Source organism: Porites lutea, chromosome 4 (genome assembly GCF_958299795.1).
Source record: "Porites lutea chromosome 4, jaPorLute2.1, whole genome shotgun sequence".
Lineage (NCBI taxonomy): Eukaryota > Metazoa > Cnidaria > Anthozoa > Scleractinia > Poritidae > Porites > Porites lutea.
Window position 1 is genome coordinate 30004744 of NC_133204.1, and position 16484 is coordinate 30021227.

General features: G+C 42.3%; 1 protein-coding gene across 1 annotated transcript; it reads left to right on the plus strand.

The window, feature by feature from the left end:
• Positions 1-465: 465 nt before the first annotated feature.
• LOC140933259 (NFX1-type zinc finger-containing protein 1-like) lies at positions 466-15963 on the plus strand. Its single transcript, XM_073382784.1, has 16 exons — positions 466-1401; positions 2387-2856; positions 3366-3521; positions 3833-3957; positions 4953-5017; positions 6318-6475; positions 7036-7293; positions 7929-8196; positions 8874-9527; positions 9654-9976; positions 10397-10601; positions 10900-11300; positions 12213-13182; positions 13360-14484; positions 15186-15341; positions 15599-15963. The coding sequence occupies exons 1-16, from the start codon at positions 477-479 to the stop codon at positions 15796-15798; spliced, it is 6459 nt and encodes a 2152-aa protein (XP_073238885.1). The 5' UTR covers positions 466-476; the 3' UTR covers positions 15799-15963.
• The last annotated feature ends 521 nt before the right edge of the window (positions 15964-16484 follow it).

Consider the following 16484-nt stretch of genomic DNA (forward strand, 5'->3'; position numbering starts at 1 on the left):
CTTAAGGATGATATCATGAGCAGAAGGGCCCCGAAATAGCGCAATCTACAGCTAAAAGGAAAACATTATGTGACAAGAGGTCCAACTTAACTCTGGGAAAATAACAACCATAAGCCTGAAGGATATTAGCTTGCGAATAGGGCCGCCTCTCGTCGCTTGGCACGTTTGGTGAAACAGGGAAAGATAAAAGGCGGTTGTCCTCACGATATTTCTTTGAACACATACAATTGCTCATTCTATGGTAATCACCCTTGGTGAATTTTTTTAGCCATTGTTTAGAAAGGGTAGTCGCAAAAAATAAAAGGTCGGATCTAATAGGACAAGAAGTCATGAACGATGTTGAAGATGAGACATCACATTAAAATGAACGGTTGTAGAGTTTCCACTTGCACACTCTTCGATTGAGTAGAGATGCATCGAAACTAAATGACATTTTTATAAAAATTTCTTCTTGCTTTTAGGAAAAGCCACTCCTGATGAACCCAAGGCTACTTTCACGTGGAAAACCACGTGAAACTGGTGCCACCAGAATATGTTACTCTAGGGAAACAATCCTCGCCCTTAACCCTAATAGGGAAAGGAATGGCATCGGAACAGGAACAGCCGGAAGAGGGGGGCATGGTAGTGGCTTTGGAAGAGAGGAAGGCAGAGGAGGAGGAAGAGGTGGACGTGAAGAAGACGGAGCACAGGGGCACAATCCCCTCCTTGCCCTTAACCCTAATAGGGAAAGAAATGGCATCGGAACAGGAACAGCTGGAAGAGAGGGGCATGGTAGTGGCTTTGGAAGAGGGGAAGACAGAGGAGGAGGAAGAAGTGGACGTGAAGAAGACGGAGCACAGGGGCAAAATCCCCGTCAGGTAAGGTTGGGATTCAAAGCACTTCAGGAACTGGACACTAAAACCCCGGACGAAATCATTCTGGATTTGATGTCAAGGAGACGTTTCCCAGCTACCGAGTTTTTACTGACCCAGCAATCAGCCATGAAGGATGACTGGATTGTACTAACAGTGAGTATCGTTGCCAAAGCCTGCGGTTGTAATTCCAAGGAGTACTTAATTCAGCTACTAAACCTTCTGCCTAAATCAATTTTCTTCACTTCACATCTAAGAACATTCCTCAACAGGCTGTCCGCTTGCCGCATGCCTGCCACGGAAGTAGCTACGTTTCTAAGAAATGTTCTGAGAATAATGAAGGAGTTGCTTCGAATATTTCCGAATTCATACGCCGACCTTCCAGTGTCTGAGTTGTATTGTGGAATCAGGATCTTTTCGGACACCCAACAGCCTGATGGTGCCTTAGTGGCAGAAGGAGAGGAACTGATGCAGCTGAGGAATCAAAAGGCAGATGACCTGAAAAAACAGGAGGAAGAAAACCAACACAGAAGGAGACCACGTAGAGATGGTGAGTGACCATGACAGTGAAGGTAAATAAGATTACGCCATTAACATAAAAAGCTGGCTGTATTTGAGAAGGTGAAAGAATCTTTAGTATATGACCGTGAAGGAGAGCAAATTTACGATGCTCAAAGCAGGAGTCAAACTATCGACATTTGACGCTTTGCTTTATGTAGTCTTATGTGTAGTCGTCCATGCAACTGTGAAAATCGCACTCGCAGGTTAGGATGTTAAAAAATAAATAAGGTTCGATGTGCTTCAGTAAACCTCAGCTTATGTGAAGCAACCGCGCAGCGCCAAGCTCCAAGCACCTCTTTTGTCCTCTGAGCTGAGATATAAGTAGATTAAAAGACTACCTCGTTAATAATATTATAATAATAATAATAATAATAATAATAATAATAATAATAATGATAGACAATATTTATAGAGCGCTAATTCCCAAAGGTCCAGAAGCGCTTTACATAATAAAAATAACAACAAAATCCTAAACCTACAAAACTACAAAAATACATTGTCATCCTATAAAAACATCATCATTCTATACGACAACATTATAACAACTTTTAAAAAGCCAAGTCTTAAGCTTAGATTTAAAAGAAGAAAGGGAATAACAAGATCTAAGTTCGAATAGAAGAGCATTCCAAACAGAAGGTGCAGCAATAGTAAAAGACCGGCCACCATAAGTTTTAAGATTAAATTTAGATGTAGAAAGTAAAAATTGATTAGAGGATCTAAGAAGTCTACCAGGTGTATAAGGCTTGATGAGATCAGTGATATAGCTATAGCGCCTTACAATGCATTATTATCATTAAGTAAGCATGTGAATGACTTCCAACTCCTTTTATAAATTAATGTCCAAAACACACAGTTTGCAAAAGATGACTTTATAATGGCGGCTTTTGTTTCCTTTAACGCCCCAAAATAGGTCCCATAAAAAAATGTTTCTAAATGTGGCAACACATCACATTTTTTGTAATTTTCGGTTATAGTTGGAGAGAATGATGATGTAGATCCACCTGATAATTTCCGTGAGTACAGCGTTATACCAACGCAACAGGACATCTTGACAGGAGAACGTCCCTTCCTCAGAAGGAACAAAACTGATGGTAGCTACAATGATGCAGAACATTATTTGGACGTACAATTTCGTCTCCTTCGTGAAGACTTCGTAAGGCCCCTACGTGAAGGAATTGCTAAGCTGTTAGAGCGCATTGGCTCTGCCAAGATTGGTGCGCTTCAAGACATCCGCGTGTACAAAGATGTCCGACTGTTATACCCTATATGTACGACGGACGGACTTCGGTACAGGATTAAATTTGATAACACCAGGTTAAGAAATGTGCGCTGGGAGAACAGCAAACGATTGATCTTTGGTTCGCTAATGTGTCTTTCTAAGGACAAGTTTGAAAGTTTCGTGTTTGCTACCATAGCAAATCGCGACTCTAAAGAACTAAAACAGGTATTAAAGCTCTCGTCTTTTTTCCACAAAGTTTTGATCCTCGCATTCTGCCTAACATCAACACTAAATAATAACAAAACATTTACAAGATCATGTCATTTTTGAGACCCAAGTATGTTTTCGATGTGAGTAATATACTTTAATCGATCAAAGCAAAACAGGATCAAACTTTCAAATTTTTTTTTCCAAAGACAAGTTGTCAGCCTGGCTTGACAAAAGTGTGTTTAAGTAAAGACGTTTTTGAGTGACACACGTCAACGGAAAGTGGACTTTTTGCATTCTTGGAAGTGGTTTTGCTCGCATTTTCGGGCAAATCGTCCTTATAAGAGTACACACTTAGCGATACAAATTTGGCAGCGTCAAGGTCTTTAAAATTCTCACTTCCGGTTGACGTGTGTTGCTCAAAAACGCCTTTGCTTAAGTACCCTTTGCCTGATCACTCCCTTTCTTAAACGTTAAGAATTTTATCGAGAAATTTCTGCCATTTGCACTTTTTTTCCTATGTGTAGGGTATAGTGGACATACAGTTCATTAATCTTTCTGATTATGTAAGACTTGAAGAAGGAGACGTGTTTCAGATGGTAGAAAGCACTGTTTACTTTGAAGCCTATCGTCATATACTGGAAGGACTCAAGGAGGTGGATCCCAGACGTCTGCCGTTGCAGGTTTGAAGCGCACTTCTTTCATAACCCGAGCAAGAAAATCACTCTATTCGCTTCAAAGACAATTCTCCTTCAAGCAATAATAGATAGGTTCTTTTAAGTGGTGACCATTGGGCTTACAATTTTGGAGGTGCGCAGGTGTTGCAGTTAACCAAGAGAGAATGAGATTCACAATTGGGTCAACTTATAGCGTGGCCTGCATTATAACTGATGTGAGGTTTATTAGTTTTTCTCAAATTTTGAGTTAGTAATTCTCTAGTTAGCCGTTAATAGACAGTGACGAAGACTGTCCTGTGATGCTTTTATCAAAACAGAAGTACATTGTAAACTGTGAGAAAGAAGTTGACCCACCAGCCTACTTGAGGAACAGATACCGGGGAAGAGTAACTTTTGACCTCACACCCATTATGAAGAAGCAGACCGGAAATTCAACTTCCAGGTATGAGAAAAAATTATTGCGGGCTTCTAATCTCCAAGATGCCATTACGCATGCGCGGCACTTATGGAAAAAGCATTCGTTCGGACTCCCGCTAAGAATGATTGGAATGCATAGAACGCAATCTGATGACGCGTGTTTTGACTACCGCAGCAGGATTACCTCATGTAGGGAAATATATGAAATGACTTATATTTTGAACTCAGGTCAGTCAGTAGAGCACTTGACTGTAGAGCGGGAGGTCGCGGGTTCGATTCTCTGGGCCGGACAATACTCGGGGTCTTAAACAAGTGAGAAATGAAGGTACTGCCTTTGCCCTGCAGGCGGCTAGACCTTCGCGTGCCTCGAATGACCACGTAAAATGGCGGTCCCGTCTCCACTTGTAGACGTAAAAATAGTGTCCCCAATAGCACTTCTGTGCTCAATACATTGAATGTCAAATAAAGTGCATTTTTATCACTTGAAACTTACGCAAAGCACCAGCGATGGAGCAGCCTTCGATTTCATACCTGAAACACCTTGCATAGATCTCGACCGCACTTCCTAACCTTTATTGACAGTTTTACAGGGAAAAGAATTATGTTCCTTTATGTGCTTGTAAAGTTCACCTTGAACTTGAAGTTGCAAAAATTCAAGGCCTTAAAAGTCCACTCTGCATTTGGTGCGTGCAAAAACATGTTAATTTAAGATAATAGGTGCGAAGGTGTAAAAGTTCCATAAAAAGGTGTCTGTGCGATTTACACGCAGCGCTCATGAATCACCTGACCTTGCTTTTGTCAAGAAAAGACTTTTGCTCTTTAATTGAAGTTAGAGTTCGTAGTTGACAAAAGTAAACAAAGCCAACTAAAACACCTTTAAACTGTAATTGGATAATGAGTAAACTAACAAGAATCTACTGCACAGGGACTCTGGTGCTATTAGCGAGAAGGGAAAATGTAAGACCATTACCACCATATTTGACTATACTTGACGGGTTTTGTTCGATTCGGTTTTTGCAGTTCCTATCTAACACAGTTGAGGGCACGACTCGCCGGGTTGAACCTCCAAGATGACCCTTGCAGGGGTAAGTATAACGCATTTTCAGGTACCTTAATTTTGTAATGGATGTATACTCCTGGATAGGCCTGTGCATTATATGAATAACTAGACTTAGAGCCGTCTCTTGCTTTCCTTTTGAGACACGGTAGATCACGAGCTCGCGTGATTCGCGCACAATTGTACTTTTTCCCTCGCCACGCGTGGGTGTGAGGAAAGAGGGACGACCGCTTGCGGTCTAATGAATCACCAATCAGCAACCTCTACAAGACTGGCTTTCCTTTATCCCGCTGGGTTACGATGAATAATTTCGCGGAACTAAACCACTTGAAACCTAGAACCCTCAAAGAGTTTACTGGCATAAAATGCAAAAATTTCTAACAGACAGAGATTGATGTTAAAAGAAAAGCGCAAAATAAGCCTAAAGAATCCCTACGACATGTTCTTTGCTCCTTTCCACTTCCTCATTTATACATTTACACATGTTAAAAACGCCGTACTCATAGGCTTACCGCCATAAAGAGGCAACCAAGAGACATCTGTTTAAGATGCACAGGGCAGTGGAAACCCTGATTTTAAATCCACCCATGGACGGGGTACACATTTAGACCAGCAATAGTTCTCACTACATCTGCTCTCGCCTTAGAAATGACGTTTATTTGTTTATGACATTTTAAAACTTCGCGAAAAACGTTATAGGGAGGGTTAAGCACCGAACATAGTGATTAGTGCTAAGCGCCGACAATAGTGATTAGGCATAAGCGCTGACTCGAAATGGCTACCTTTCCTTTACTCTTAGGTTTGTAGCTATAGCAGTCGAATCCAGTCCGTTTCTAGGACCACGGCTTCGAATCTCGCTTATGCCACATTCAAGCTCCGTTTTTTTTTCTAAAACAATTGATAGAAATTTCATGCAAGTGAAGCTAGAGGGGAAGGGGTCAACGAAATGTTTCCCAGATTTACCCATACCACCTTGGGCGGTTGCTGAAACAGAATTACCCAAGACCACCGTGCACGCATGCAGAAAAATTAACAGGGACCACTTTGCGCGCCTAGCTTCTTTAAATCGAGAAGATTTCGCATATTACCAATACCGCGAAAAAAACGATACTTCCTTACGCGGGGGAAGTTAGGATGCCTCCGCGGGTTACGGCCTCTGGACAGCAACTCTGCGGGGGCAGTAAGAAAGCAGTCGAACTTTAGAATTGACATATGTCCTGAAATGCACGCAACAACGAAAACGGCCATTGCCATTCTGGACATAAGTGACATAATCGAAATGACTTGTCTGCACCCACAACATAAGAACACGTTTCTCCTCTCCAAAGGAAGCGACGTTCCAATTCTGAGTCTAGCCTACTGGCCGTCCGCGAAAGATCTGGAACTAGACGACTCCCAGTACAGGGCATTACAGATGGCGCTGACCAAAGAGTTCGCGGTCATTCAAGGACCACCAGGCACTGGGAAGACATACATTGGACTAAAAGTACGGGAAAATGTTCAAAAATAGTTAAAAACATGGTCTCGAGCAGACCTCTTGCTGGTCAAAATGATTAATTTGGAGATTTCTGCCTGCTCTAAAAAGTCGTAGACTAACAAATACGACGGTAAATTGTCTAACTTTGATAGTAAAGGAGGGGTTCGATGGTTGGTATGTTACTCAGAACCTTCGTAGTTAAATCAAATTGAAATAAGATAAGGATTGCTAAATCTAACTTTCACTTGGAAAGACTGGCCTTGAAGAAATTGCCAACTCCTGAAAATAAAAGATGCTTTTTGCGAGCGTTTTTTGAACGGCGAGCCCCCGTTTACGGACACCTATGGTCCAATAGGCAGAACATGCTAAACACATACGAACACTGTACTTTAAACTCCCCTAGGCAGACACCTAGCTTGAGCAATACTTTCTGGACCTACTGGGTTTGCAAAATTAAATGTGACGATGTTCGTTTTAACGAAAGGACAATGTCACTACTCACATCTAAACACGCTGCCGGATATCAGTATAAACTCTACCTGTACAAACGCCCTTTTTGTTTGCCGCAGATAGCCAACGTTTTGTTGCATAATAAGACGAAATGGGACACCGGGACTGAGTTGCTTGATGACGACATGGATGACCGTTTACAGGTTTCTGAACGGCGTCCAATCCTTGTTGTCTGCTACACCAATCATGCCCTTGATCAGTTTCTAGAGGGAATCCACAAGTTTCATCCCCAGGGTATTGTTCGCATTGGAGGGCGAAGCAAGAGCGATATCATGAAGGAGTGTAGTTTGTCCGAGCGGAAGTTCAAGATGCACAAGGTAAGAGTAGACTATCACGTGGAGAATGGCGTTTAGGCTGCACGGTTTTTCCCTTCTTGGGAGTATTCTCTCGAACTTTCACCGCGTTTGTAATCGACGCCTGCCAACGAAACGTTGCCTCAAGCGAACATCTTCGCGCCAGCAAATCAAATGGTGAAAGAGCCACGCTTCCTCGTCACGCCCACGGATTGGTGAAATCTAATGAACCAAAGAACACAGAGTCCACCACGAGTTATGAAGTGAAATTTGAATTATCCTTTACATACAAAGCAGTATTCAGTGGAGAAATCTCTGTCAATGACAAAGCAGAGATACTTTTAATTAAATTATACTTTGTAGGTTTTAATGATCTGTTCCCACAATTTCTTAGTGAAGGGCGTCTTTAAAAACATGAGAACAATGCAAGAACGAATAAAAAAATGCCGCTCATTTGCCTCTCTACGCAGTTGTAAATATTTTAGCGGTAAGGCCAACTAAGCGCATGTCTTTTGCACACAAAACCAAGTTTGTGTACTCAAAGCAATTGGCGAAAAACGTAATTCTTCACAACGATTCTTTCCTTCGTTTGAGCCAGTACCCCATCTGCTATCCTGCCTTATAGTTTTAACGATTTCTCTTTCCTTCTCTTTAATCAGGACAAATCAGCTCCCGTTCACATAAGAAGAGCTTTTTACGATGCTCACCAGGAAATGGACCACACAACAGCAAAATTGCAATCAGCAGCGGAGGAATTACAGAGATGCTTTGAAAACTTGCTTCATGAAGATGACCTTCATCAACGCGCGTCAAGCATGACTACTCTTCAGTACCAGTCCCTGAAAGAGCCCTTTGACGGATTAGTTGCACGAAGGGACAGCGCTATTCTGCATTGGTTACAGCTATCTTTGAGCTCGGCCAACCCAGGTAACAGAGGTTTTGTTTTGTTTGTTTGTTTGTTTGTTTTTTTTCTGGTGTTTTAAGGACATCCTTACTTTTCTTTAGTTTGCTGATATAAGTTAAGATCTTGAGCCAAGCTTTGTGTTGCTAATAACACACCAGGGGGCTACAATTCCCAACAAATACCTTTGTGGTCCCGGTGTGGTCCTAAAGCCTTTACCTTTCCTGGAAAACCCTGCAATTAAGCAGAAACATATGCCCATAGCTAGCAAAAGTATGAGGGAAAGGTCAGGGCCAGAGTCCGTCTCCTTACCCCCAAAACTGCAACTAACTTGGCTTACCTTAGTATCGGTTCTTTTCGCTTTCCAGGGATAGTTCAAAGGTCCCGCAAAGCACTAAATCACTATAGCAGAAAACAATGATACGAACCGACAGTCAAAACGTCGCAGTATTCATAGTCTAAGAGCTTTCCTTTATCCCTACCTCACCTAAGAAACCCCTGGGTTAAAAAAGCCCTCTATCACAATTACGTTTGTCAGTGTATCAAAGTTTGATAAAGAACGAGTTCTCTTTTGTTGTTTGTTTGTTTTTTAGATAAATTTTTGGTACCTCGTTTAGCTGTAGATGTTAGGACCAGCATCCCCTTCATGCCATGCCGTGAAATCAAATAAGCATTTTGATGCTGTTTTTTGTTTAATTATCAGCATCTGTACAGCCCGTAGCAGTGTTCCCTTTAAATAGCCACTGTGGTGGACTGGAAAGAGTTTCGCGAGCCAATCTAGCCACTTTGTCTGCTGTTCCATGGGCCCCTGGGCTTGACGGGGTGCAAGGTGGATCCATTCAACTACGAGGAACTCCTGCTTCATTCGTTGAAATTCCAAATCGAGCCGGAAGTGACCTGGACACTAGGACCTCAATCACACTCTTGATGCACGTGTTTCCGGTCGGAAACAGAGGTCCTATCCTATGCTTCCATGAAGATGGCCTAGGAGTCCAAATTTGGCAAGAAGGCTTAGAAGAAGGGAAGGGTATACTAACGGCTCGTTTTGTCTGCAGAGATTTTTCCCAACCTCTCGCCCTTACCAAGGCAGTGTTGACCATGAACGCTTGGAACTTTATTGGTGCCTCTTATGATCACGATTCTGGGATTGCGAGTCTTTGGCATGATGGCAATGCAGTGGATGCGAAGTTTATAGGCAGCAAAATGGAATTAGCAACTCAGTTTTCCATCCGAATCGGAGCCATAGCTTCTGCTGGACCAGGTCATTGCTTTCAAGGGAGGTTTCGCGAGCTTTATATATTCAATGAATGCCTCGGAAAAGAAATGGTCCGAACTGTTGGTGGAATTGCTCAGGAAGGTAATCGAGTATGCCAGCCAGTTCACAAAACTGTGCCTACTGTAGCATCATACCCTTTCGCTTAAGTCGCAACTAAGGTCATGAACAGTAGCAGTTCTAACTTTCGCTATTTGCGCTTCTCTAAAGGTGGCGCGGAAGCACAAGATGGGGATGATGAAGGAGGCGAGGAAGAAGAGGAAGACGACACTGAGGATCTCGATGTGGTGTACGAGGCAGATGTTATGCAGGACCAAAGACTTCTGGACAATGATGACGTAAGAGTGTTTGGCACGAAATCGGCGGGCCTGAAAGGAGCAAGGCTGAAGGTCGTGGATCCTTCTGCTTTTGACGGAGGATCTGACGACGGATGGCAGGTCCAGAACGCAGATCGGCTTAAAAAGAAGCTAAAGAGAACGATCATTCAACAGCTGAGCAAAAAGGATTTCATGGCAGATGAAAGAGCAAAAACGGTGATGCCCTATTTAGTTCATCTGATTTTGTCTTCTCAAAAGGATCGTGGAGCTTTATTTTCATGCAGTCAGAATGTACTGCACGATGGCTCACTTTTGAAGTAGTTTTCCTGTGCCTGCAGTTACGCTTTAACTTTGTTTGTGTCATGCGCGCGTTAACTTTCAAACAACCTGCATTGACTGATAGCAAGAGAAACCCTTTGCATAAATAGCTCCGATATCTGAATAAAGATGAATTATGATACTTATTATTTAGTTTTGACGTTATGTATACAAAGAATCCAAGTAAAGATGACAGAATGCATATGGATTCGATTCGCACGAGTCTTAACGGGAAGCCATAAAAATCACTCGCCAATTCACTTCAGCTTTGAAATCTGAAACTCCTTAGTTTGATTTAATGCTTCTTTTAACATGTAGGTACGAAATGTGTGGAGGTTAAGCTTAAACGATCGCTGGCGTTTGTACCGACGTTGGCTTAAGGATGTGAGCGATGGGTACCGCCAAACTATTTCGCTTTTCCAGGAACAATTTGAAGCGGGTGCTAAGCGACTAAAGGACATCAAAAACATGGAAGACTTTGAGATACTCAAGAATGCCGATGTCGTTGGCATGACTACTACGGGTATGTTTGATTAGTAATTCTGACAGATCCGACTTTCACAATGACGAGAGAAACGGAATGAAAAAAAGGGGGTCTAAGTGAAACAGAGGTACAGTTTCTCAGTCCACCACGCGCGCTATCTCTGCTACCGTTGTTTTACAACAAGTGCCATAGGATTTTAGTGTAACCTAGGCATGGCTTGGTAACCAGACCCGTCGATCATGCTGATCATCAAGGATTCGTTTCAGGCCCTTTTGTAATAAACTGAAGAATTTTTAAGACCCTTTCATAAGCTACTTTTTTCATGATTTTCATGTAGGTGCGGCAAAGTTCCGCAAGCTGCTGCAGAGACTGAAACCGCGAATAACGATTGTAGAGGAAGCCGCTGAGGTTCTCGAGTCGCATATTGTTACTTCTCTCACTTCCGGTTGCCAGCACTTGATTTTGATTGGTGATCACCAGCAACTCCGCCCTAATCCCACTGTCTTTGAACTCGCTAAACACTACAATCTGAACGTATCCCTCTTTGAAAGAATGGTGAAAAATGGAATGCCTTTTGAGCGGTTACGTCTACAGCATCGGATGAGACCGGAAATATCCAAAATGCTCGACCACATTTATTTCAACCCTAAGTTGGAGAATCACGAATCAGTGCTGAATTTTGAAAACATCACGGGCGTGAGACGTAACATGTATTTTGTGGATCATGACGAGAGTGAGGTAGGTCCAGGATCACGGAATGCAATACCGCCTACATGTGTAGCCATCAATAGTATCAGTATACTGCCAGCTATGTGGAAAGGTAGAGGCTACAGAGCACAGGAAAAACCGCCAGGACAATGGTGAGAAGTTGGGTGGAATTCTGCAAAACTCACTTTGCTCAATTCAGGAATTATCTCTACGAATGTCTTACCCGCCCAAAATTGCGCAATCATTAGCATCTACAATGCATAGCTGACGTACTTCAGGTGTAAGAAGTATTTCAATAGACCTTTTTACCAATACGGCGGCCATATGGAATTAATTCGATTTAAGGAGTATTATAGGATGCCCAGGGGGCATGAGCACATTTCGTCTGTATTTTTGAGCGCTTTTCGGGACATCTTTTCTTAAAGTTCTCTTAAAATAAGATTGTAATGGGAAAAAAGATCCCTGTGCCGTGTTTGGATGTAATAATGATCGCCTTTTTCTCGAGAAATATACAGTGAAAGACCATATTTCTAATACTAAACTAGAAAAAGGCGATCATTATTACATCCAAACACGGCACAGGGATCTTTTTTCCCATTACAATCTTATTTTAAGAAAACTTTAAGAAAAAATGTCCCGAAAAGCGCTCAAAAATACAAACAAAATTTGCTCATGCCCCCTGGGCATCCTATAATACTCCTTAAATCGAATTAATTCAATAGGCCGCCGTATCGGTAAAAAGGTCTATTGATAGAAGTTGAGGTTACTAGTTACCGCTTCATTTACCAGTAGTACCCCAGAATAGGACCAAAAAATCGAATGTTACCTAGATTTCGAGATTCAAATTGCTCATTCCTCACCGTAATGCAGTTTCCTCCCAATAACCTTTTGCTCAGTCATTCCTCCGCTATTTTCATGACCATCCCGTTTTTTAAATTACAGGAATATCAGGAGGAGGGAAGAAGCAGGTCTAATGAACACGAAGCAAAGTTTGTGGCTGCTCTTTGTCGCTATTTAATCCTTCAAGGTTATGAAAGGGAACAGATTACAGTCCTAACAGCCTACACAGGACAATTAATCCAACTGAAGAAGGAGATGCCTAAGGATTTCTTTCGGGGAGTGCGAGTGTGTGCGGTGGACAATTTCCAAGGTGAAGAAAACGACATCATCCTACTGTCGCTTGTTCGAAGCAATGACGACGGAAAAATCGGTTTTCTTCAGACTGAAAATCGGGTTTGTGTAGCACTGTCTCGGGCTAAGAAAGGTTTCTATTGCATTGGAAACATCAGTCTTTTGAAAGAGAAGAGCGAACTGTGGAGAAAGATAATGGACGACATGGAAGAGCGCGGTAATGTCGGAAACGCTTTGACACTCTCGTGTCAAAACCACCCACGGAACGTGATTCAGGCCTCATGTGCTGATGACTTCAAGAAAGCACCCGAAGGGGGATGTACAGTGCCATGTGCTACCAGACTAGCGTGTGGTCACGTATGTGAAATGGTGTGTCATCCAACAGACCCGGAGCATAAAGAGTATCAATGTAAGAAGCCATGCGCGAAAATCATCTGCACAAGAAGTCACAAGTGCTCTAGGATGTGTTACCAAGACTGTGGACCTTGCATGAAACCAGTGACAAAGATCCTGCCCGACTGTGGCCATACTCAGAGTGTGCCTTGCTACAAGGATCCATCTGAAGTCAAATGTTCGTCACCTTGTGCTAAGTTACTGCCCGGATGTGGGCATTCGTGCCAAAACAGTTGCTCTGAGCAGTGTACGGTAAAGTGTACTGCTATTACACTGAGAAGCTGGCCCTGTGGTCACGTAAACAAGACAGCGTGTCACGTGGATCCTACGCAGACAGCCTGTAAGGCACCGTGTGGAGAGAATTTGAAGTGTGACCACCCTTGTGCTGGTAAGTTTGGACGCATTAGGCGCTCAAAAGGGGGAGGGGGGGGGGGGACCTAGTGAAATCATCTACCCGGTTTATTCAATAAAGGATAGACATTGACCAACTATTAATATTTCTAATCTTATGATTGTGTTATAATCATTCATCTTTCATTTTCGTTTTTTTTTTCACATATGTCAGGTGATTGCAGTCTGTGTTTTCGAGGTCGAGTTCATGTTCCTTGCAAGAAAAACTGCGGCCGTACCCTATTCTGTGGTCATTCCTGTTCTGAGCCTTGTACCAAAAACTGTCCCCCATGCAAAGAACCCTGCGGCAACTCCTGTACGCACAGCAAGTGCAAGCAAAAATGTGGCGAGCCTTGTGAACCTTGCAACGAGAAATGCACCTGGCAATGTGAGCATCAGCGATGCACCAAATTATGCGGAGAGGAATGTGATCGTCAGCGATGTAACGAGCCCTGTAAAAAGCGTCTTCCTTGCAGGCATCCCTGCATTGGTCTTTGCGGGGAAAAATGTCCAAAGAAGTGCCGAGTGTGCCATAAGGATGAGGTCACCGAGATTTTCTTCGGAACTGAAGAGGAAGAGGACGCAAGGTTTGTGGAACTGGCTGATTGTGGCCATGTGTTTGAAGTTGAGATGATGGACCAGTGGATGGACCAGGCCGAGGCAGGGAATGATGGGAAGGCAGTTGATGTCCAGCTCAAGCGCTGTCCAAAGTGCTCAACTCCTATTCGTACCAGCTTGAGGTATGGTAACATTGTTAAGAAAATTCTTGCTGACTTCGAGGAAATAAAGCGAAAGATTCTACTTGGAAAACAAAAACGTGAACAAGCGGTTAGTGGGCTAATTTTGAAAGCGCAGAAGATCAAGTTGTTTCCAGAAGACCAGAAGAAACTTGAGGAGTCACTGCTTCTCAAGAATCTTACAGATGAACAAGTGAATGTGTTTGAGAACCAGATCAGCCTGTTGTCTTTCCTCCAGAACCTCAAAGTTAAGATACACAAAGACGTAAACGCCGAAAGTGAGAGGGCGCAAGGAAGCTTTCATTCAATAAGACTACTGGAGGAAAGGAAGAAAGGACTCGAGAGTCTATTGGATAAACTGCGATTCCGTATCATGAAGGTTCGGGCGCGGTTCAGTGACCAGGAATTAGAGGAACTGAGTGAGGAGATGTACAGAACACGGCTTGCTGTTGACCTAAAGATTCTGAAGATGCAGCTTGAAATCCGAGGCCATACGCTGAACGCCACTGATTCCGTGAAAATTGACCACGTACAAAGAGCCTTGGATTCTGAGAAAGTGATTGGTAAGAGAATAGATAATGAAGGACAGAGATGAAGAACGCATTTAGGATATAGTAGAACACCAACAAAACTCCATCAGGCCCCAATTGTTCAAAGGGTGGATACTATCAAGCGTCACAGATAAACCTCTGGACAGCACAATTAGGTTCCCTAACACTTATTCGCTGGATAATGATTTATCCAGTGGATAGTGCTATCTACTTATTTGAAGAACTGGGACCTTATCTTATGTTCTAACAAGAACAAACCCCAGAGCTTGGGTGATTCTTTAGTATGGCTGTGTCAGAACAGGAGTTAAGGTTTTAACGTATAGATAAATCCAATTTAAAAGCACTGGTGTTTCAAAAATTTATCGTCATAACGAATCGTTATAATTAAGTGTGAAGCAAGGCGAATGTTTACGAATTCGATGGGAGAAGAAGAGGAAAGAGGAACCTAGAGAGAGCTAAAAGGAAAACTAGATTGTTACTAAATTCATTTCAAATTATTACGAAGATATATTTCGCAACTTCAAACATGGTCATAAATTAAAGTGCTATTTGTCGGCACATCAAAATTCTATAGGAAAATTACTATAGTCGTACCTCGCCAAGCATATTGTAAACTCGCTGTGCATTGTCAAGCATAACTTTCTATTTAAAGCGTTTTTCCTAAATCGCATTGAAAAATCATGAACGAAAGACTTTATCTGGATTCATTTTAGAAAAAGACGTCAGAGACCGTTATACAAATCGCATTAAGCGGATCGGACGTTCGTGCGGCCTTGAAGTGTTTTACCAGGAAGTCACCCGACAAGAAAAAGACCTGATTGTGAAGGCCATGGGTTTAAAACAAGGACATTGGTTCAAGTGTCCAAAGGGTAAGTATGGTCTCTCAATCCCCAATCTCCTAGAGTATTTTTAAGAAACACTCTTTCCAGCTGTTGATGCATTTAAACGGAATCTTCAGCAAACGCCACTTCAACCCGGCCTCTGCATGTTCTTCCTTTCGTGGAAAATTTAAATAACCACCCAGGTTACACCACCATTATAACATCCCGCTCCTTGCTAAGAAAAATTACCCTAGTGTCCACTTTGAATGATCGTGGGCTGTATTATTATTCTTATCTCATTATAGGACACATTTACTGCATCACAGAGTGTGGTGGTGCGATGGAAGAGGACCGCTGCCCAGAATGTGGCTCAGCGATTGGTGGTCGTAATCATCGTCTGAGAGATGATAATCAATTAGCAGGTGACATGGATGGAGCTCGTTATGCTGCCTTTTCTGACATGGCAAATATCCGCAACTTTGACCTCCGTCAATTTCGTTTTTGATAGATTTTTTTTTTTAATTTTCGTGTTGACGTTTTCTTTACCATAAATCTTGAAGCTATTAAAAATTGTGTTGAAGGAGGTGAACGGAGACAGTAATCTTACGCAGCGTTCTTTGAACGGTCATATCTTAATAGCTGCAAATAAATATTATAAATATTGCATCCAGGTAGTGTGCAATTATCGCTCTATTTAAATAGTCTAAGTAGGAAACATTTTTTTCCTTTCCTCTTTTCTTTAAAACTTCTAATGAGGAATAACAATAAGCTTTGGAAGACGAAAGAGACTCAAGATGAGAGTTGTTGACTTTTGACAGCTCTTCTTCGTTCGTTCTTTTTTGGTAATTTCTTTCAAAAGTTCAGCTGTTTACTTGCAAATAGAGAAATAGGGAATCCTTAAGAACCCAAGGACTTACAAGATGGGTACCCCCCCCCCCCCCCCCCTTCGAGTTTAAGAGGTAATCAATTTGTACGGCGTACACACGGTAATTTAAAGTTCTTCAACGTTGTAACAAGCTAGGTTTAGAGTTTAGGAAAGCTGTCTTGAATTCCTATGTACTCAAAGCTGTTTTAATATTTGAAGTTGAGAATTCCATAGTTTTGGACCTCGAAATAATATTGTTATTGGATCATTTCCAAATTGTATACTTAGCATCCGAGCCTTGAGTGCAAGGGAGGCAGGAGGTGACC

What these genes read in the sequence shown, in the direction of transcription:
- LOC140933259 (XM_073382784.1), top strand. Translation starts at nt 477, where the DNA reads ATGAACCCAAGGCTACTTTCACGTGGAAAACCACGTGAAACTGGTGCC. An exon ending in AAGGAGACCACGTAGAGATG is followed by an intron (nt 1,402 to 2,386) that starts GTGAGTGACCAT and finishes TTTCGGTTATAG; the next exon opens with TTGGAGAGAATGATGATGTA. An exon ending in TTTGAGCTCGGCCAACCCAG is followed by an intron (nt 8,197 to 8,873) that starts GTAACAGAGGTT and finishes TTTAATTATCAG; the next exon opens with CATCTGTACAGCCCGTAGCA.